The 21,413-nt window shown below is 40.9% G+C and overlaps 1 protein-coding gene across 5 annotated transcripts in view; it reads left to right on the top strand.

Moving 5' to 3' along the window:
- LOC132398223 (cysteinyl leukotriene receptor 1-like) overlaps positions 1 to 5,670 on the top strand; it is a 66,688-nt gene extending 61,018 nt beyond the window's left edge. For all 5 annotated transcript variants that reach the window (XM_059977342.1, XM_059977341.1, XM_059977345.1 and 2 more), the window contains one exon: positions 1,866 to 5,670. In XM_059977342.1, the coding sequence (XP_059833325.1) occupies positions 1,893 to 2,978 (1,086 nt within the window). In that variant the 5' untranslated portion in view covers positions 1,866 to 1,892 and the 3' untranslated portion in view covers positions 2,979 to 5,670. The remainder of the gene's footprint in view (positions 1 to 1,865) is intronic.
- Positions 5,671 to 21,413: the final 15,743 nt, after the last annotated feature.

Here is a 21,413-nt window from a genome sequence, read left to right as displayed (position 1 = left end):
CCCGGCACAGATGGTATGGGAGTCACTGGATCGACATCAACCCTGCACAGGAGCAGTCTGTCACTAAAGCGAACTCAGTAACCTCCGTTCTCGAGCCTGGCACTGATCTCGTTGCGCCACCAGTCGACCGGAACGGGGGGTGGGGTCAGGGTGAATCTTACTAAGAAAAATTTAAGCCAAATACAAAGTTAAACACACAACACAGTGTCAACAGCAATGACTTAAAATGGCAGACAGCATCGCGATCTGACTTAAAATGGCAGACGGTGTTCTCCTTCCTCGGTTTGTAAGGACAAGTTGTCCGTAAGTTGGACGTTCGTAACTCGGGGACTACCTGTAGTAGTTTCCTTGATTTTGTCTTTTTGCCACCCGTAAGTAGTCACTATCTTAAACCAGTGTCATCTTAAGATAGAACCATGCAATGGTAGCATGTATTTCGAGAGGACTAGAATATAAAATTGAGGTGGATGGAGATACTTCTCTACTAGAGGACATGGGACATGTAAGGCACGCCTTCCCTCTGCTAGCCCGCTAGTCACCCTTGGGCAAGGTGTAGCATGCGCTTAGCGCGCCCCCCCTGCCCCCACTGATCAGGGTCATGTGAAGCCATGGGAGCAGGCAGTAGATGGCCGTATGAACAACTGGTGCAGATCACAAGTCCTGATTAGCGACCACTGACTCTGAAGAGTATTGATCATGGCAAACCACTCTTGCTGATAAATTTGCCAAGAACAGTCCCGGTTATCCAGAGACTATGATTGCCTATGTCATATGATATGGAACATAACAAGCAAACAAAATTATAAAAGCAAGGATGTGATGCTAAGGCTTTATAAGGCAGTGATCAGACTGCACTTGGAGTATAGTGAATAGTTTTGGGCCCCTTATCTAAGAAATGATATGCCTACATTGGAGAGAGTCCAGAGGGCTCTGGGCCTGTGCTCACTGTGGTTTGGAAGAAAGGGGAATTTGAAAGATGTATTGTTGATTGAGTGGATAAGGAGAGATGTTTCCTATTGTCAGGGAGTCTCGGACATCCCTCTGGAACTGAGATGAGGAGGAATTACTTTAGCTAGAGGGCGGTGAATCTGTGGAATTCATTAATACAGACGGCTGTGGAGGCCAAGTAATTGGGTGTACTTAAAGTGGAGGTTGATAGGTTCTTGGTTGTTAGGGTGTCAATGGTTATGGGCAGAAGGCAGGAGAATGGGTTGAGAGGAATAATAACAAATCTGCCATGATCAAATAGCAGAGCAGACTTGATGAGCCAAATGGCCTGATTCTGCTCCTTTATTAATTGACTTCTAGTCTTATGATATAAGACTTACCCAACAACAACCATTCCCAATCTATGCTCACCAGCTCCTGCCAAATACTATTGTAATTATTTTTACCAAATTTAACACTTTCCCCCAATATCCAGTCCTTAACTTTAACTATCTGAAAACTTATCAAATCATGAGAAGCACACATAAAGCACTGGAGGCAGCATCTATGGTTTGAAATAAACTGTTGATGTTTTGGCCAAGAAGCTTCATCAGGCTGTCTCGCTGGAAGTGTTGACTGTTTATTCCCCTCCGTAGATGCTGCCTGACTTGTTGAGTTGCACCAGCATTTTGTGTGTTGCCCAAGGCTTTCAGAATCTGCAGTATCCCTTGTGTTTACCAAGTTACACTCACTATTTCCAAGATGCTCTCCCACTGTAAGAGGAATGAGCTGGTGAGATTGTATGAATCTGTGGTTGAGCCATAAACATTAGCCTTGTTAGTTCATATTTATCCTATTATTGAATAAAAATATATACATTTGAAAAGTGTACATCAAATTTCACTGCATTGATTGTTTCTCTGTGTTTTACCTTTCAGAACTGGAAGACATATCAAAAAGCTAAAATGAATCTGGAGGTGACCCCAACTAACAAATCAGGGGTCGATCAGCTTGACTGCCCGATGATTGATGATTTTCGCAATCAAGTCTATTCCACGGTATACTCCCTAGTTTTTGTGGTGGGCTTAGCAGGAAATTCTTTTGCTGTATATGTGCTGGTGAAGACTTTTAAACAAAGAACAGCTTTCAACATCTACATGCTGAACCTAGCAGTGTCAGATTTGCTGTGTGTATGCACCTTGCCTTTGAGAGTGATATACTACTCCTTCAAAGGAAGATGGATCTTTGGGGACTTAATGTGCAGAGTCACCTCTTACTCTCTCTATGTTAACCTGTACTGCAGCATTTACTTCATGACTGCCATGAGTTTCACCCGATTCCTGGCCATCGTGTTCCCTGTTAAAAATATGAAAATAGTGAATATTAAGAAGGCTAAGATCGTCTGTGCAGTGATATGGATTTTTGTGACATTGACGAGTGCTCCATTCCTGATGTCCGGCTCTCACCAGGTGGAAAACAAAACAAAGTGCTTTGAACCTCCAGCTTCACGAGATAAAAATGGCCTAAAAAGCCTGTTGATCATGAACTACGTATCTGTGGTCTTGGGCTTCATCCTACCCTTCCTCATCATCCTTGTTTGTTACACCTTTATCGTAAGGACTTTAATGAAAAGCACAGCAGCTATTCATAAGAAAAAAGCATCGCGTCGAAGAGCAGTGCATCTAATCATAATTGTGCTTGCTGCCTTCCTGATCAGCTTCATGCCGTATCACGTACAACGTACAGTGCATTTGCACTTCCTGAACCAAGACGTGAAGAGCTGCGAAGACATAATTTATATGCAGAAGTCAGTTGTAGTCACGCTCTGTCTGGCTGCTGCCAACACCTGCTTTGACCCACTATTATACTTCTTCTCAGGTGAAAACTTCAGACGAAGGCTCACAATTTCTTTCAGCAGAAAATCATCTTTGTCAAGCCACCAAATGTCTAACAAAAGGAAACGCTCGTTGATGATTCAAGAAAATGAGAAGTCCGATGGAAATGCTTACATTCCTGCAGCGTCAAGCAACAGCAACAACAGCAAAATCTGAATCCCATGTTGTACACCTTTGGAACAACCTTTCAATTTGTAACATAACTTTTGTTACTATCACGTTTCTATTATGCAAAACAAATACAAAGCAAGTTTCACTGTTAGGTCCTTAGATTCAATCAGAGGAGCAGTCGAAGAGTATCTCCTTATTGGTATCATTTACAACAAAGACATAAAGATACTTTAAAAAGGCATTGCTTCCCCAAAAACATTTTAGACATCAGACATAATTTTGCTTATTTACAAGTGCTGGCGCCGAAGGTATCTGAAATGTAAATGCTGAAGTAGATTTACCTTTCCTAGGCTGCTGATTGATGTTTTATGAGCCTTCTACATTCTGATTAGTATTAGTTTAATGACAACTGCTTCAAAAAGTCTGACGGTGAAGATTCTGCAACTTCCACAGACTCCATAGCACCACGGAGCTTGCTTACATTGGATTGTGTCTATTTCTAACTTCTGGTCAATTGAACAACCTCTGAAAGGGGATATGGTCTAATTTGAATCGCCTCACGTATAGATTTTACCAGATTGTTGGAGCAGAATGTTGAGCTGGGGCTAGGGAGCACAAGTTTAAGATGACCATGCATCAAAAAAAGGGACAAAAAGGATTGTTTCCTTAAGAAGAATGGGCTATTAGACGTTCTGAAAAATCTGTGGAGCTCTTTGAATGATAACAAGGCTGAAAGGCAAGCATAAAATATCGTCACTTATTGAGGAGAGACAGTGGAATTGAAAAGAGAAGACTGTCACCATATTGCACTGTTGAGTTCAGCATCACAGCCAAGCCAGTATGCAATTATTATTGAATCACTTTATCTACTTGTTCATCAGCATGCACTGGAAGTGTTTATGACTTGGGTTTCATTGAGCCTTGTCTGTTAATTTACCTCACGCTCAAAATGTCTGCTGATATCTATACTTGCCACATGTCCTTCTGTGTGAGAGTGGGTGAACAAGTGATGCCCACCATTGCCAGTGAAGGAGAGGGAATAAAAACATCTATGTGCTTCCAGTGAACAAGAAGGAAGTAATTGATCACTTTAATTCTGGTAGAAACAGCTTTTTTCATTAACAAATACCTACTTCTGTTTAAATTTAAATATGTACATAAATTTGTTTAAGACAAATGTTCCTAAGCACAAAAGTTATAGTTGACCAACATGGTCTCATTGCAAAACTAAAGGGTGTTCTGGAAAAATTCTACCAACCTTTCATGTACAGTATTTTATTGAAATTAATGCTTTGCAGAGCAATGAAGTAAAATTGGCCAAAACAAAAACCTTTGAGGGAAGAAGATTTGGGATGTCATACAAAATTATGTATGCAGTTCAGGTATGGAGTTAACGTTTCCTCTGGCAGAGGAACTAAGTGCAGAGCCTCAAAAGGAATTGCCATGCTAGACAGAGATGGGGAAAAATACTTCCGACTTGCAAATAGTGAAGTTTTAAAACTTGCATGTCCAGAGGGTTATGGAGACTCAGTTTCTGAGGAGATTCAAGGTAGAGATTTTTATATATAGTACTACGGTACGAAATTGGCACTGAGTTAAACTGTTGGCTATAATCTCATTGAATAACAGAACTGGCACTAGGACCAAATGATCTACTATTCCTTACGTAGAGGCAGATGGTGATGACAGCTAGGTTAAATATTCAAAGCAGTTTCCATAGTTCATTGCTGAAGTTTCCAGATTACATCTCTGCAATCCACCTCAAACTAGTTTATGAAATTCTGTGTACTTTACAAATCAATTAGGACATTACTCAGGTTGATTATATAAAGCCGGAAACTTTAATATAATTATTCCTATAGATGTAACACCATTGAAGACTAAATGCTAAATAAAACACCAACAGCTAGTGATAAGATCACCTTGACATTAGAGCAAACTAACTTAGAGTTGATTCAGACTTTGAAAATGGTGCCTAAGGACCCATGAAATTCTCTCTCAAATAGTTTTGGACAGCTTTGCTTCAGTGTAATTCACTCAATATCAATATGTATTGAAGTTCTAAGAATATTTACAATGAAAATGCACTGACTTCTAAATGTATAGCAGATTAACATGTTGCACTTCGATATTGGTATTCATAATTCTACACATCACATCATGAGTAATTTCAAAAAAATGACAGCTGCAAAGAAATAACTGAAGAACATTATGCCTTTATATTCTGTATAATAGGATTCTAACATCCTATTAAATGTCATTGCCAATAAGGTTAAAATTAACCCAGTTATTTCTGGAAAACGATTGTTGGCCAGAACTGCAGAATTCACAATGGGTTAAATGTCATAATTAATGAACTTTGGTTGTTTCTTACAAGAAATTGACCTGTGTCCCACACAGCGATACTCCTGCAAGGAGACAGATAAATAAAAACATGGGTAAAAGAATGTCAGGTCAATTTGATTAAGAGAGAAAAACACAGAACTTATAACCTAGTATTTTTAAATCAATTTTACATCAATTGAAAAATACTAGAAGGTAAGCACAAAAATGTAAAATATATGTACATTAGTGAATTAGTTATCAAAATAATTTTGAAACAATACCTTGTAATTTTGTCTTACTGATTTATGATATCTCACATCATTAGAATTGCACAATATAATGTCATTAAACAGAAAGCAAGCTTTCTTATTAATCAGTTTTTATAAAGTTTTTCTGAGCAATGAAAAAATAAATTTATTTTACATTCCACATTTCTGTTATTTCACATTGCAATATCTCACTGAAAAGCTACGTATGAAATAAAGAATCTCCTCCATGTGACCACATTTCATCTGCTCACCCCCACTTTAGGCATGATGAGATTTGTTTACCCTGCATCCTCATGTCCTAATGGACTGTATGTATCTTTTATTATCAATAGCTCTTTAAATGTTATTTTAAGGATAATTTCAGTTTCTATGTTTTAGATAATAGCCCAATATAACTTTTGATGAGGGTTTGTGGGAAGGTTCATTCATAAGTCCAAGAAGTTTGGGTTTAAACAATATACTACGAAGTCAAGGCTATATAAAGTGCAGCGTTTTCCAAAAACAGATTCCTTTCCCAAAAGTAAGTCTGCTTAGAGACTTTGCCCTCAGTTGGCTAGGTAACAATCCGGAGTAGAAAATATCCCAGAGATGCTTCAAACATTGAACAAATTAAAATATGTGGAATTTTTGGAAGACATCTACTGTATGTAGATAAGTAGCAGCAAAAATTGCTTCCTTTCAGGCTCTCTGGCTAACATGCTTCCAACTCACTACTGAACTTGCAATCTAAAGATTCCATCCAGTTCTCATGATTCAATGACTTACTGAAAAATATCAGGGCCTCTTGTTGCTCTGGACAAGGGTGGTCTCCTATACTTTGCCTTCTATAAACAGTGTTGACCAAGGTGATGACCAGAAGGCACAATCTTATTTTGGAATATTTAATTATCAACCAAACCATCAGCAGAAGGCCCAGATTATGTGGTAGCAAATTGTCAGTGTCTTCAGTCTATATGTAATTATCAACAGTTTTGGGCCTATTCCCTCAGAAAGGATGTGCTGGTGTTGGAGAGAGTCCAGAGGTGGTTCATGAGGATGATTCTGGGAATTAAAGGGTTAACACACAAGAAGCGTTTGGCAGCTTTGGGCCTGTACTCACTGGAATTTAGAAGAATGCATGAGGATTTCATTGAAACCTACCAAATGTTGAAAGGACTAGATAGGGTGGATGTGGAGAGAACGTTGCCTATGGTGGAGGTATCAAGAACTAGAGGGCACGGACTCAAAATTGAGTGGTGACCTCTTGGAACAGGGGTAAGGAGGAATTTTTTTGGCTAGACAGAAGTGAATCTGTGGAATGCTCTGCCACAAACTGTGGAGGAGGTCAAGAACCTTTAAGGTAGAAGGTAGAAGTTACATTTAAGGTAGAAGTTGATATTTTATTGATCGATTAGAACATCAAAGGATATGGCGAAAAGGTAGATGTATGGGGTTGAGTGGGATCCGGGATAGGCCATGATGGAATGGTGGAGAAGACTCGATGGGCTGAATGGCCTAATTCTGCTCCTATGTCTTATGGTATTAATAATCCATGTAATATAACGAGAGCTGTGTTATTTCTGCACACGTATATGCTAAAATGGAAAGCACAATACCGCTAATGGTTTACACTGCATCAGACTGAAGGAATCCTTACACGGTTCGGAATGGGTGAGGGTACTTAAGTGCTGTTCCACTTGCTGGAGAATTCTGCAATATGTCATGGGGGTATTTTCTGATTTAACTGAAAAAGAATGGGGGCAAGTGCCTTAGGTAAGAATTCGGTCATTTAAAGTTTTTTAAATTGGCTGTTAATTGAAGAAGTTTAGTTTCTAGATCTTTCCAAGAAGTATTTATATTTAGTTGGATTTTTAATTTTATCTTTTAGAAATATTTATAGGTATTTATGTGTTTGAATGTATCAAAATATAATTCTAAATATTTTATTTAAGTTCTTTATTATTGATCACAAGCTTTAGAAGTATTTAAATGTTTTTGAAAACTTCTGAACACCTCTGTTTTTAAAAGTTATTAGATTTCACTAAGGATGTGACCTATGTGTGAATTATCATAAACACAAAGTACACTGCAGATGCTGTGGTCAAATGAATGTGTACAAACAAGCTGGATGAACTCAGCAGGTCAGGCAGCATCCATTGAAATGAGCAGTCAACGTTTCAGGGCGAGACCCTTCGTCAGGACTGAAGAAGGACGGAGCAGGGGCCCTATATGCCCGACCTGCTGAGTTCATCCAGCTTTTGTACATGTGAATTATCGTGGTAGCTAGAATTTATAAATCTTTTTCTGGAGGGTATGACGTGGCCAGAAATAAATGCATAAAATGCAGGAAATATGCAAAACAGAGGTGAGACAATATCTGTCTATTAGCTAGAACTGCTCAAGAGGGATTTAATTAGTCTGGCAGAGGGTATGATCCAAAGTACTCGTGTGGCAAATGAGAAAGTTGAGGCATATGTATAAGTTAAAGCAGGTAAGTTTGGATAGGATAAGCAGAGGAATGATGAGGCAGGAAGTGACAAATTCCTTGTAAGCTAAATATCATTCATTTAATTCAAAAATGCAGGTAATTCAGGTGACCTCAGGTTGAGGATGTGCCCATGGAACTAAGATATTATAGCTATGACAGAAACATGGCTGAGGGATGGGTAGGTCTGGCAGCTCTGTGTCGTAAGGTATAGATACTCAGACATAAGAGAGATGGAGTTAAGAGAACGTCATGGCAGTACTTAGGAAGGAAATACAGTACTTGAGGGATCGCACAGTGAGGCTAGATAGGAGGAATTTAGAAATATGAAGGGACCAATCACTTTGATGAATATGCACTTTAAGTCAGCAGGAATTAGAAAATATCACAGATAGTTGTAGGGCTGGTGTAATAGATGAATTTAGTTTTTCAAGGATTGATTGAAACTGCCATAGTACTAAGGGTTTGTATGGCGTACAATTTAGGTGTGTCGAGAAAAGTTTTCTCAGTGAATATGTAGATGATCCTACTAGATCCTACTGGCAGCTGTTGGGGGGGGGGAAGGGGCGGGGAAATTCAATCTCTTAGTGGGAAATGAGGCTGGGGAAGTAGATGGAGAGTTGGCGGGAAAGTCATTTGGGACCAGTAATCATAATTCTATTTGTCTGAAAATAGTTCTTGATAAAGATAGGACTGATCCACATGTTAAAGTCCTAGATTCAGGAAAGAAGAATTTGCAAGAGAAGAAATTGCAGGAGCCCTGTAAGGATTTCTTAACCACTAGACATCAAGGCAACATTAACTGGCAGAGGCTTTGAGCAAGAAAAGGAATGGCTGGCAAGTTGGAGACTTAAAGGTGAGATGGGGAAAAGTTCAAGGACAACATTTTTCTTAGAGTGAAGGGCAAGTCTGGCAGGATTAGGGAAGACTGGTTCCCAAAGGATATTGAGAGTCTGATCAGTGAAAGCAAAGAAGTATTTGTCAGATATAGGCAGCTGTGCTCAAGCAAAAGAAGTAGAAGGGATATAGGTGCACTTAAGGAAATAAGGAAAGCATAAAGGAGTAATCCTAAATATATGTATAAGGTATATTAAGAGCAAAAGTGTAACTAGGGAGAAAATTGGTCCCCTTAAGGATTGATGTGGTTGCCCACATTTAGAGCCATTGGAGATGGGGGAGGACAAATCAATATTGCTTGTTGGTATTTACTACAAAGAGTCAGAAAAGCCAGGAAATTTGGGAAAGACAACAATGATGTCCTGAAACATATTGACATTTTGAAAGAGATGTTGAGGGATATAAAAGTGATTAAACCCCATGCCTAAGTAGCTGTCTCCTAGGACATTGTGGAAAACAAGGAAAGAAATTGTAGGATTTTTGCATCTTACTTAAACACTAGATATCAAGGCAGCTTCAGACTGATTTTAACATCAAATAGTTCTAGCTAAATTAGAGCCAATGGGAATTAATGGAAAATCCTCCACGGTTTGGAATCACACCTAACACGAAGGATGATCAGTATAGTGTTTGTGGTGGTTGGTGGTCAATCATCTCAGATACAGGAGTTCCTCAGGGTAATGCTGTAGCCCGGCTATCTGGAGCTGCTCTGTCATTGACCTTCCTTCATTCATAAATACACATTCAGCATTATTCACGAGTCCTCAGATGATCAAGCAGCTCACAACTCAATGCAGCAAGACCTGGGCAAAATCAGCAATTCAAGAAGGCAGCTCAGCACTACCTTCTCAAGGGTAACAATGGAAGAGCAATTCAGTGCTGGCTCAGCCTGTGAAACGCACATCCCTTAAGTGGATGCAAAGCAATTCTGTTGATCCATGAGGAAATTGTTGACCCTGAGGAGATTGAGAGGATTAGGAGAGATGGGCAGAATTGAACTCTTGGAAAGCTACTGGATGCCTCAGACTGCATAGGCACAGAGCAGCTCGGGTTACTACACATACCTTTCTTCTCCACTTCAGCCAAAGTTGAAATTGGCCTCAGCTCTTCAAGAGAATTCTAAGATTATGATTATGATTTGGGTAGGAACAGCTACTCTGTCCATTGCTGTTGTAATTTCTAAACACATATTCCTGAGAATCAATGCAAAAAGTTTTGTTGGATATTGATTAACAGCACTGTTGTGAATCTCATGGACTCTATGTTTAAATACAACTCGTACATTTGGAATACAGTATATCCCAGAGCTACAGTTTTGACAAGATCCCCCCAGACTGGCTTTCAATTCCAAAGCTACGCGCAAGTAAATACACAAATCATTTTATGTCAATTAAAAAGATGTCAATTAGTTATTGGAATAGAATCAGAATAGGTTTATTGTCACAGATATATTATGAAATTTGTTGTTTTATGGCAGCATTACAGTGTAATTAAAAAGAGTTACTGTGAGCTACAATAAAAAATAAACATTGCAAAACAGGAATAGTAAGGTATGTTCCTGGGTTCATGGATAATTCAGAAAGCTGGTGGCTGAGGGGATGAAGCAGTTCATAAAATGTTGAATGTGAGTCTTACCTCTTCCTTGAGGGTAGTAATGAGAAGAGGAAATGTCGGAGGTGGTGAATGTCCTTTATTTCTCAGACAGGCCACCAGCTTTTGAAGATATTCTCAATGGTGGGAGGACTTGTACCTGTGATGGAGTTGACTGACTCTACAAATCTCTGCAGCCTCTTTTGATTCTGCAAATTGCAGCCTCCATACCTGACGGTGATGCAGCCACTCAGAATGGTACATCTGTAGAAATTTGCTAGAGTATTTCTTGACATACCAAATCTGCTCAAACTCCAAACAAGGTACACCCACTAGTATACCTACTTCATGATCTTCTTATGTCAGGCCCGGGATAGATCTCTTGAGATGTTGACTCCCAGGAACTTGAAGCTGCTGGCCTCTCGATGAGGACTGGTGTGTGTTCTCCTGACTTCTTCACAATTGTTTCCTTGGTCTTGCTGATGTTAAGTGCAAGGTTGCTGTGACACCATTTAAACAACTGATCTATCTCCTCATCCATTTAAACAACTGATCTACCTCCTCATCACCATCTGAGATCCTATCAACAGCAGTGATGTCATTGGCAAGTTCATAGATGGCACTTGAGCTGTGCCTAGCCACACAGTCATGAGTGTAGAAAGAGTAGAGCAGTAGACAAGTGTGAATCCCCGAGGTGCACCTGTGCTGATTGTTACACCAAAAGAATGAGATATGTCTCACACATATCTGATGACCTTTTGCAGTGTCGGTAGGTATCAGGCATGGAAAACAAAGCAGCAATTGCAAAGCAAGGGGAAAGGAATGTAACAACTGTGTTTGAACAAACTGGATCAGCCAACATCAGCTGACAGAACTAGCAGTTTTTTAAAAATTAAAAATAATAAAATATAATCAAAAGCAGTCAAATTCCTTTCAGAAGATTTTGCGGAAGTTGGTTCCAGGCTCTGTAAACCTATTAGTGAACTTTGCATAATTATTCATGCAGCAAAAATTTGGAGAAATATGTAAGAAGATTGCCTATGGCATTGCACTGCACAATATAAAGTAACTTCCAAAGGAGATGACTAAAACCTACTAAATGCTTATCATCCTGAAACAGTCAGAGTGTTACACAACTCAGAAACAGTTCCTTTGGTCCAATATGTCTGGGCTGACCAGATTGTATTCCTGAGGTATCCCATTTTCCTGATAACTATGATTAGTCCATTAAGACCATAATGCATAGGAGCAGAATTAGGTCATTCAGCCCATCGAGTGTGCTCTCCCATTCAATCATGGCTGATCCTAGATCCTGCTCAAACCCATACACCTTCTCACCATATCCCTTGATACCCTGACCAATCAGGAAACTTACCGATTTTTCACTTTAAATATGCTGATAGGCTTGGTTTCCACAGCTGTCTGTGGCAGAGCATTCCACAGATTCACTACTCACTGGCTAAAATAAAATTCTTCCTTACCTCTGTTCTAAAGGGTCACCTCTCAATTTTGAGGCTGTGCCCTCTAATTCTGGACACCCCCACCATAAGAAACATCCTCTGCATATTCGCTTTATCTAGTCATTTCAACATTCACTAGGCTTCAATGAGATCCCCCTGCCTTCTTCTAAATTCCAGTGAGTACAGGTCCAAAGGTGCAAAACACTCCTCATATGTTAACCCCTTCATTTCCAGAATCATCCTCATGAATCTCCTCTGGACATTCTCCAATCACTACGCATCCTTTCTGAGATATGATGCCCAAAACTGTTGACAATATTCCAATTGCGACCTGGCTGGTGTCTTATAAAGCCTCAACATTAATTCCTTGCTGTTATATTGTAATTCCCTCAAAATAAATGCCAACATTGCATTTGCCTTCTTTACCATAGACTCAGCCTGTAAAGTAACCTTCAGGGAATCTTGCATGAGGACTCCTAAGTCCCTGTGCACTTCTGATGTTTGAATTTTCTCCCCATTTAGATAATAGTCTGCACTTTTGTTCCTTTTACCAAAATGCATTATCATACATTTCCCAACACGGCATTCCATCTGCCACTTTTTTGCCCATTCTTCCAATTTGTCTAAGTCTTTCTGCAATCACATTGTGGTGGTTCAGTCCGAAGTCCGTGGTCCGGTCCGCGGACTCCAGACTCCGAGTTTTCTGGCGGTCCCTTGCTGCGGTTGGACTTAACTAGAAACATGTGAGGTTCATATTGGAACTGGGAATATAAGTGGCCCTGGTATTGCGTGTGGGTGGTGGTTTTCAAATCTGGTGGAAGGTTAGAGTGGACTCTTGCCATCCTTTGGGGGGGGGGGTTAGGTTGGGTTACCATGGCTTCTGGGAGCCTTGCTGGTAGTAGTTGGAGTGGCCATTGTGATATGGATTCAGCTGTTTCCTGGGCCAGCTGGGTGGCTGTCAGCCACTCTGAGCTCGGTAGGGATCTGGTTGCTTCCATAGCTAGCCAAGGCTGCTGGCTGTAACGGCTACTTGGAGCTACTCCAATGCAGAGGTGGAACTGTCTGTCATTCCTTGGTGTTTGTCTCTTCCTGTCCTTGCCACTGTGGGGTAAGTCTGGCTGTTCTGCCATTGCCCTGCAGGGGGATCTGTCTTGTCTTGTCTTTGCCTCTGCTGGATAGGTCAATCTGTTCTGCTGTTACCTGATGAATGGTCCTGCCCCACCTTGGTGTGGAGTTATAGATGAGTCCCAGCTTGTCGGTAGATAAGTCCTGGCCCTATGTCTGTGTACTGTCCTGTTTCATGTTAGTGTACTGTTAAAGATGAGTCCTGGCTTGTGGGTGGATAAGTCCTGGCTCCATGTTGATGTACAGTTCCTAGTCTGCCAGCCTCTGAGTTTCCCAAGCTCCAAGCCTGCAGCCTCTAGCCTCAAGCCTCAAGACCCCAAGTCCTTAGCCAAGCCTCGTCATGTCCTCGCCTGTGTTTGGGGGTCCGAGCCCAAGGCACGACCCAGGTTCTGGGTCCTTGTCCAGTCTTGGGCTCAGAGTTCACCTCAGGCTCCTTGTTCCCAGTCCCTCTTCCTGGTCCTGCTTCCCCTGCCTAGACTGCATCCCATCCCGTCCTTGTGTTCTGTCTCGTCCAGTTTCTGGGACTCCAGTGTCTGTGTCCTGCAGTTGGGTCCTGATTCAACACCTGACTTATGACACACATTGCTTCCTCAGCACTACCTATCTTTGTATCATCTACAGACTTTGCCACAAAGCCATGAATTCCATTATTTAAATCATTGACAAACAATGTGAAAATTAGTGGTCCCAATACTGACCCTTGAGAAACACCACTAGTCACTGGCAGCCAACCAGAAAATGCCTCCTTTATCCCCATTCACTATCTTCTGCCTGTCAGCCATTCCTCTATCCACGCCAGTATCTTTCCTGTAAAGCCATGGGATTTTATCTTGTTAAGCAGCCTCATGTATGGCACCTTATCAAATGCCTTCAGAAAATCCAAGTAAATTACATTTTATTCACCCTGCTTCTTTCTTCCTTAAAGAACTCTATCAGAATTGTCAGTCAAGATTTTCCTTTACAGAAGTTATGCTGACTTTGATTTATTTTATCATTGGTTTCCAAGTGCCCTGAAGCCTCATCCTTAATAATGGACTCCAACATTTTCCCTACCACCTATGCCTATAATTTCCTTTCTTTTGCCGTCCTCCCTTAAAAACCTTTGCAATTTTCCAGTCCTCTGGGACCATGCCAGAATCAAGTGATTCTTGAAAGATCATGACCAATGCATCTGTTATCTCTTCAGCAACCTCTCTTAGGACTCTGGGATGTCGTCCATCTGGCCCAGATGACTTATCCACCTTAAGACCTTTCAGTTTGCCTAGAACCTTTTCCTTTGTAATTGTACTGGCACTCATTCCTGCTCTTTGAAACTCATGGACCTCTGGCACACTGTTAGTGTCTTTCACAGTGAAGGCAGATGCAAAATACTCATTAAGTTCATCTGCTATTTCTTTGTCCCCTATTACTACCTCACCAGCATGATTTTTCAGTGGTCCAATATAAACTCACCTCCCTTTTATGCTTTATATAGCTGGAAAAACTTTTAGTATCTTGCTTTATATTAATGGCTAGTTTGCCCTCATATTTCATCTTTTCCCTTTTTATTGCTTTTTCAGTTGCCTTTTGTTAGATTTTAAGAATTTTCCAGTCATCCAAATTCTCATTCACTTTTGCTACATTATATGCCCTTTCCTTGATTTTTATGCAGTCCTTGACTTTCTTTGTCAACCACAATTGTCTAGCCCTGCCGCCTGAGAACAACTTCTGTGGGATATATCTATCCTACACCTGGTGAACTATTCCCAGAAACTAGCCACCTCTACTCTGCCAGAATCCCCCTCTGATCATGGGCCAGCTCTTCTCTCGTTCCTCTGTAATTCCCTTTATTCCATTGGGATACAGATACATGTGACTTGTGCTTCTCCTTTTCAAATTGCAGTATGAATTTAATCGTATTATGATCAATGCATCCTAAGTGTTCCTTTACATTAAGCTCCCAAATAAAATTTGGATTATTAAATAATACCCAATCTAAAATAGCCTTTCCCCATGTAGGCTCAAGCTGCTCTAAAAAGCCATCTCATAGCCATTCAACAAATTCCCTTTTTTCCGATCTGACACCAACCAGATTTTCCCAATCCCCTTAAATATTGAAGTCTCCCATTATAATTTTGACATTAGCCTTATTACATGCCCTTTCCAGCTCCCTTTGCAATTTCAACGCCACATCTTGGCTACTATTTGGAGGCCTATATATGATTCCCAAAATATTCCTTTTGTTCTTGCAGTTTCTTAACTCCACCCACAAAGATTCAACATCTTTGACCCTGTGTCACCTCTATGTAAAAATGTGACTCCATCTCTTACCAACAGAGCCACACCACCACCTATACCTTCCTGCCTGTCCTTTTGATACAAAGTATATCCTTTGACACTACGCTCCCAACTATGACCTTTTTTCATTCACAACAGTGATGCCCACAACACCATACCGACCAATCTCTCGTTGCGCCACGATTTCATCTATCTTATTCCAAATTCAACACATTAAAATACAACATCTTGACCCTTTTGAATTTTGTCTCTGATACAATATAACTCTTTGCACTGTCTGCATTGGTACCCAATCATTGGCTTGTCCTTCCTTACAATGATATTACTTTCATCATCTACTTGTAAACCTGCTGGCTCATCCTCAGCACTATTATACTGGTTCCCATTCCCCTGCCATATTAATTTAAACCATTCCCAACAGCTCCATCAAATCTCCAACAAAGATATTGGTCCCCCTTGGATTCAAGTGCAACATGTCCCTTTTGACAGGTCATTCCTGTGCCAAATTGTTACACCTATTTTCCAGGGTGGGAGAACCTAAAACTAGAAGGCATAGGTTTAAGATGAGGGGGCAAAGATTTAAAGCTCCACACATTGATTTCTCACTTTCTCCAAAGCAACCTACTCTTTTGCTGGCTTCCTTCTTGGCTCCTCCTACACTTGATATTCTCCTTAATTTTACTTGTCAAGAATGTTTCCGAGGCACATTTTTGTCCTCCTATTGAAATCAGTTTTCTTCCAATTCAAGATCTTAACTTGAGGACCAATCTTCTTCCTTTCCATAAGCACCTTAAAACATATAGAATTGTGGTCACTATTCATAAAGTGTTCCATCACAACACTTATATCATGTTCCCAGTTTCATTTTCTAAGACAAGGTCATATCCTTCTCCATGTCTCTAGTAGGACTATTTACAGATTGTCTCAAAATATTTTATTGGATGTGCAAAGTAAGGTCTGTCCTGTCTATGCCCGTTGCACTAAGACAATCCCAATGAGTACAGTTAAACTCCCCCACTACTATAATCCTAATACACCATTTTGCAATGTGCTTAGATATCTGTTCTTCCTGTTGGTTACTGGGAGGCTTATGTTTTAATGATTGCCTCCTTCTTTTTCCTGAATTGTACCCAGAAGATCTCATTGAATGGTCCCTCCAAGATCTTATTTCCAAGTACCACTGTCTTGTTTTCTCTAATCAATGGTATGACCCCACCTCAATTATATTAATCTCTGTCACGTTTGAAACTTTGAGACACTGGAAAGTTAAGCTGCCAGTCCTGCATTTCCCTCACATTCCCTTGCAATAACATCATACTTCCAAATGGTGACCCAGACTCTAAACTCACCTAATGAGCTTATTTGTGAGGGTCCTTTTTTATTAACGTAAGCACAGTTAAGCCCATTAGCCCTACCATGTTCATTAGTCTATCAGTGTTTGCTTTGCTCAATGACATTTTATTTATCCTCCAGATTTTCTTCTCCACCATTTGCAACTCTTTCTACCTACCCCCAGGCACCCCTCCAACCCCTGTAAAATTAGCTTAACCCCCTCCCCTCCACCCAATCTGTAGCATGAGCAAATCTCCCTCCAAGCATTCTGGTTGCAGTTTAGTTTACATGCTAACCTGTCCTTCCGCTACAATCCTACCTACTCCAGAAATGATCCCAAATGATCTAAGTAGCTAATACTAACCCTCCTGCACCACATTTTTAGCCGAGTATTCATCTGTTCCATCCTCCTATATTTGTCCTCACCAGCACTGAGTAATCCTGAGATTGAAACCTGAGAGGTCCTGCTTTTAAAACTTCTGCCTAACTCCCTGAACTCACATTACAGAACCTCTTCAGTTTTTCTATCTATGTCATTAGTACCAATCTAAACTTTGACCTCTGGCTTTTTCTCCCTCTCCCTTTAGAATTTTCTATGCCTAATCCAAGATATCTCTGACTCTTGCAACAGCAAGGTAAAATACCACTTTCGGATGTCACTGTTGGACTCAGAAATACCTGTCCATTCCCCTCAGAGTTATTAAACTCTGTAAGCAATAATGCTCCATTGGACTCCTCCCTGCTGCTTTCCTCCAGGAGAACATCCCTTGACACTGTCGAAAATGACAGACCTCTTTGAGTGGTCATCTATCTTCTCTCTTTCTGTGCCCATGTCATAACCAGCATATTATTGCTGTTTTCTGCATGCTCATAGCAAGCTTAACCACAGTTCCTCATAGAGGGATCAGAAGTGGAGAGGGTGAGCAGTTTCAAGTTTCTGGGTGTCAAGATCTCTGAGGACCTAACCTGGTCCCAACATATTGATGCAGTTATAAAGAAGGCAAGACAGCGGCTATACTTCATTAGGAGTTTGAAGAGATTTGGTATGTCAACAAATACACTCAAAAACTTCTCTAGATGTAACATGGAGAGCATTCTGACAGGCTGCATCACTGTCTGTTATGGGGGTGGGGGCTACTGCACAGGACCAAAAGAAGCTGCAGAGGGTTGTAAATTTAGTCAGCTGCATCTTGGGTACTAGCCTACAAATACCCAGCACATCTTCAAGGAGCAGTGTCTCAGAAAGGTAGCATCCATTATTAAGGACCCAGGGCATGCCCTTTTCTCACTGTTACCATCAGGTAGGAGGCACAGAAGCCTGAAGGCAGACACTCAGTGATTCAGGAAGCTCTTCTTCCCCTCTGATTTCTAAATGGACATTGAACCCTTGAACACCAACTCACTTTTTAAATATAGATTATTTCTATTTTTGCATGATTTTTAGTCTATTCAATATATGTATACTGTAATTGATTTACTTATTTTTTTCTTCTATATTATGTATTCCAATGACCAGCTGCTGCTAAGTTAACAAATTTCACAACATATGCCGGCAATAATAAACCCGATTCTGAAAGCTGTGACTGCTCTATGCACCCTGTCAGTCATAGGGTCAAACAGCACAGAAATGGGGGTTTCAGCCCAACTGGTCCATGATGACCAAGATGGCCCATCCAAGCTAGTCCCATTTTCCAGTGAGCCCATAACCCTCTAAATCTTTCCAACTGTCTTTTAACAGGAACTGTATTGATGCATTTCAATCATTTTCAGGGGAGGTGTTGAAGTTACAGCATTCAGTGTTTGCAGAAATCCTGAGACTGTGAAGGAGTTTAGCAGAAAAACTTTTATTTTTGCTAACTAAATGTTTCTGAGATGTTCTGCAAAACTGCTCGTTGGATATATCACATTTGGCCTTTCACATTGTGCTCAGCATTTCCTTGGAGTTGTTTGCTAGGCTACGACACTCATAAATCGTAATTGTTCACTGATAGTTCTCAACCCAAAGGATCTCAGCAATTTATACTTTTCAGAATGTATTGAAGCTTTGTTTCAAGCTGATTAATCATTGGGTTTCTGATTATGCACAAAAATAAATAATTTTCATAATCACTTGGATTACAGAACGCCTTAGTGTTGGCTTCTTGAAATTCTGTGTCACAATCTGAGATTTACAAAATCTTAGTCTTCATTGCAACATCCAATTGATGGTAAAAATGATTTCCTGTGCTTGCTTTTGCTTTCTGCTCAGAGACCTTGTTCCTCCTATTTTGAAATATTACTCCATATCTCAGTTTTGTAATGCTGTTAAAGTTCTTCCTTCATCTTCCCTTTCTTCTTTGTGTAATGTCCTGGTTCACAGTTTTACTGTTATGCTGTATGTATTTCATTTTGGCAGTTCTGTAAGAGCAGTTTGTTCTGTGTTCATGCTTGTTTGGATTCCTCTTGAAGATAAATGTGTACGATCCAATTAGGATGTCAGATTAAGTGGAGGTTTCTCTGGTGAGGGACACTAAGGTTGGTCTTGGGCTTTTGTTTGAGAGGAGATGAAGAGAGAAGACGGGAAGAACCAGTTGTAGCATATGATCTGGTGGGAGACCCGTTTGTTGGAGATGGATTACGAGCAACGTTGACCGAGGGCCCTGCGTATGAGTGACGGGGAAGTTCAAGATGAGCTCCAACTTGTGCATATTTGACTATTTAATTAGAATGGGCCCTTTTCTTTTTGATATTCTTTGCTAACCCTTTAGTTAAGATTCATAAATATAATTCCTTTAATCGTGTGCAGTGTACTGTCTGTTATTTCATGGCATTAATTTGTAACAGGGTAGCAAATGGCACAGTATCCACACGAACCGGGGTTTGGGGTGGGATTGAGCGTGTCTCGATCTCTCGAGTTTGACAGGGCTGAAGCTTGTCTTCCCGAGGCTCATGCAGCCAAAGAAACCAGGGTGTTTCATTTGTAAGACTACAGATGTAGACCTGTCACAAAATGGATTACCAAAACCATCTCAGCTGGTTAACAGTACATCCTTTAACAACATCAAAGTTTAGTGTTTTTAAGGAAAGTGAAGCAGGGTAAACATATCACCAGCTTGAATAGAATTCTAGTACTGCTATGATGTCCTTGGATTGCTTATGTTAAAATGCACAATAGGTCATATTCTCTTTGTCTGTCAGGTCTGAGGACAAAATACAACCTCTGAAGGAACTCAATGGGTCAGGCAGCAACTGCAAACGCAGGGAAATGGCCAATATTTCAAGCAGAAATTCTGCAAGAAGACTGAGAATTGGGGGATGGTCAGCATAAAGAGCTGAGGTGGAAGGGTGAGACAGAAGCAGGCAGGTGACAGGTAAGGAGGAGATGATGGGCACTTAGAGCCAGATGGGGAGAGGGGAGAGAATGGAGGTAGTTACAGAAGCTGGAAGGTGATCAGAGGGGGCAACAAAAGGCTGCTGGTTCTGAAATCTGTTAAGTCGAGAAGATAAATGGCACCAGATAAGGGAGGGATGATGGGCAGATAGAACCACTTGAGGAGGAAAAGAGGGATCCAGTGGTTGACAGATTAGATTAAGTTGTTATATACACCACAGAGCAATAACCTTTATGTTCACATGAAGGTCACAGCACAAGCAGTATACATGGTAGTCATAAAAACAATAGGCACAAAGTGGCAGAATGGTGCAAAGATTGCTGTGCAGTTTTGAAGCAGTAGAATAGTCAAGAGAGTCAAAGTTAAGAGAAGGAGAAGGTGGCAGCACCAGCAGGAGGGAAGTGTGGAAAAGGTGCCTGCTTTGGAGTCTGATAGCAGTGTGGAAACTGTTCTGAAGTCTTGACATCCAGGCCTTTCTCCTCTGGCCATTCACATCAGGACTCTGCCTGCTCCTTACACAAGGACCCGGAAGCTTTTGGCCAGGAATTCCCACAAATTATTGGGGATTACAGCTTTTCAAAGAAGCTTTAAGAGCATCGTTGGATCATTTTCACCAGGTGCAGGTGAATTTCTATCTGGACTGGATCAGAGTCAAGATGAAGGCTGTCTAGTGTCCATTCCCCTCCACAGACACCGCTTGACCTGCTGAGTTCCTCCAACACTCGGTGTATTGCATCAGATGCCATTATCTAGAGCCTCTCATGACTCAACCTGGAACAGAGTGTTCACTTTTGAAGTCTGGTGTCCGGGATGCAGACAATGTGGCCACCAAAGCTGACTGAGTGGAAACAGAGCCTCGATTCTGAGGATGATGGCCTGGAAGGGAACACTGCTGTTGGTTTGATTATCCCTTGCCAAGAGGGTGTTCATGGTACCTCTCTCTCTTGATTTGAGGTGACAGCCGTAAACAACCATTCTTCAAATGGCCATCGGTTGTGTTGGCACTGGTGCATTTTAATAATGATACATGTCTTTTATGTCAGCTGACTTCCAGGATAGAGAAAGTGTTGGGAGAAGGGAGCTGGTGTGTTCCAGTGGGCCAATTTGGTAGCAACACACACAAAGTGCTGAAGGAACTCGACAGGCCAGGCAGCATCCATGGAAACAGCCCGAAACGTCAACTGTACTTTTTTCCATTGACGCTGCCTGTCCTGCTGAGTTCCTCCAGCAGTTTATGTGTGTTGCTCAGATTTCCAGCAGCTGCAGATTTTCTCTTGTTTGCGCTTCCAGGATTTTTGCTTTGAAGAAGATGAAGGAAGGTCCCATTCTTCTAACATCCTCACAAACACTTGCAACTTGGATGAACCAGA

This window comes from Hypanus sabinus, chromosome 8, assembly GCF_030144855.1.
Source record: "Hypanus sabinus isolate sHypSab1 chromosome 8, sHypSab1.hap1, whole genome shotgun sequence".
Classification (NCBI taxonomy): Eukaryota; Metazoa; Chordata; class Chondrichthyes; order Myliobatiformes; family Dasyatidae; genus Hypanus; species Hypanus sabinus.
This window is presented reverse-complemented; position numbering and strand designations above follow the sequence as displayed.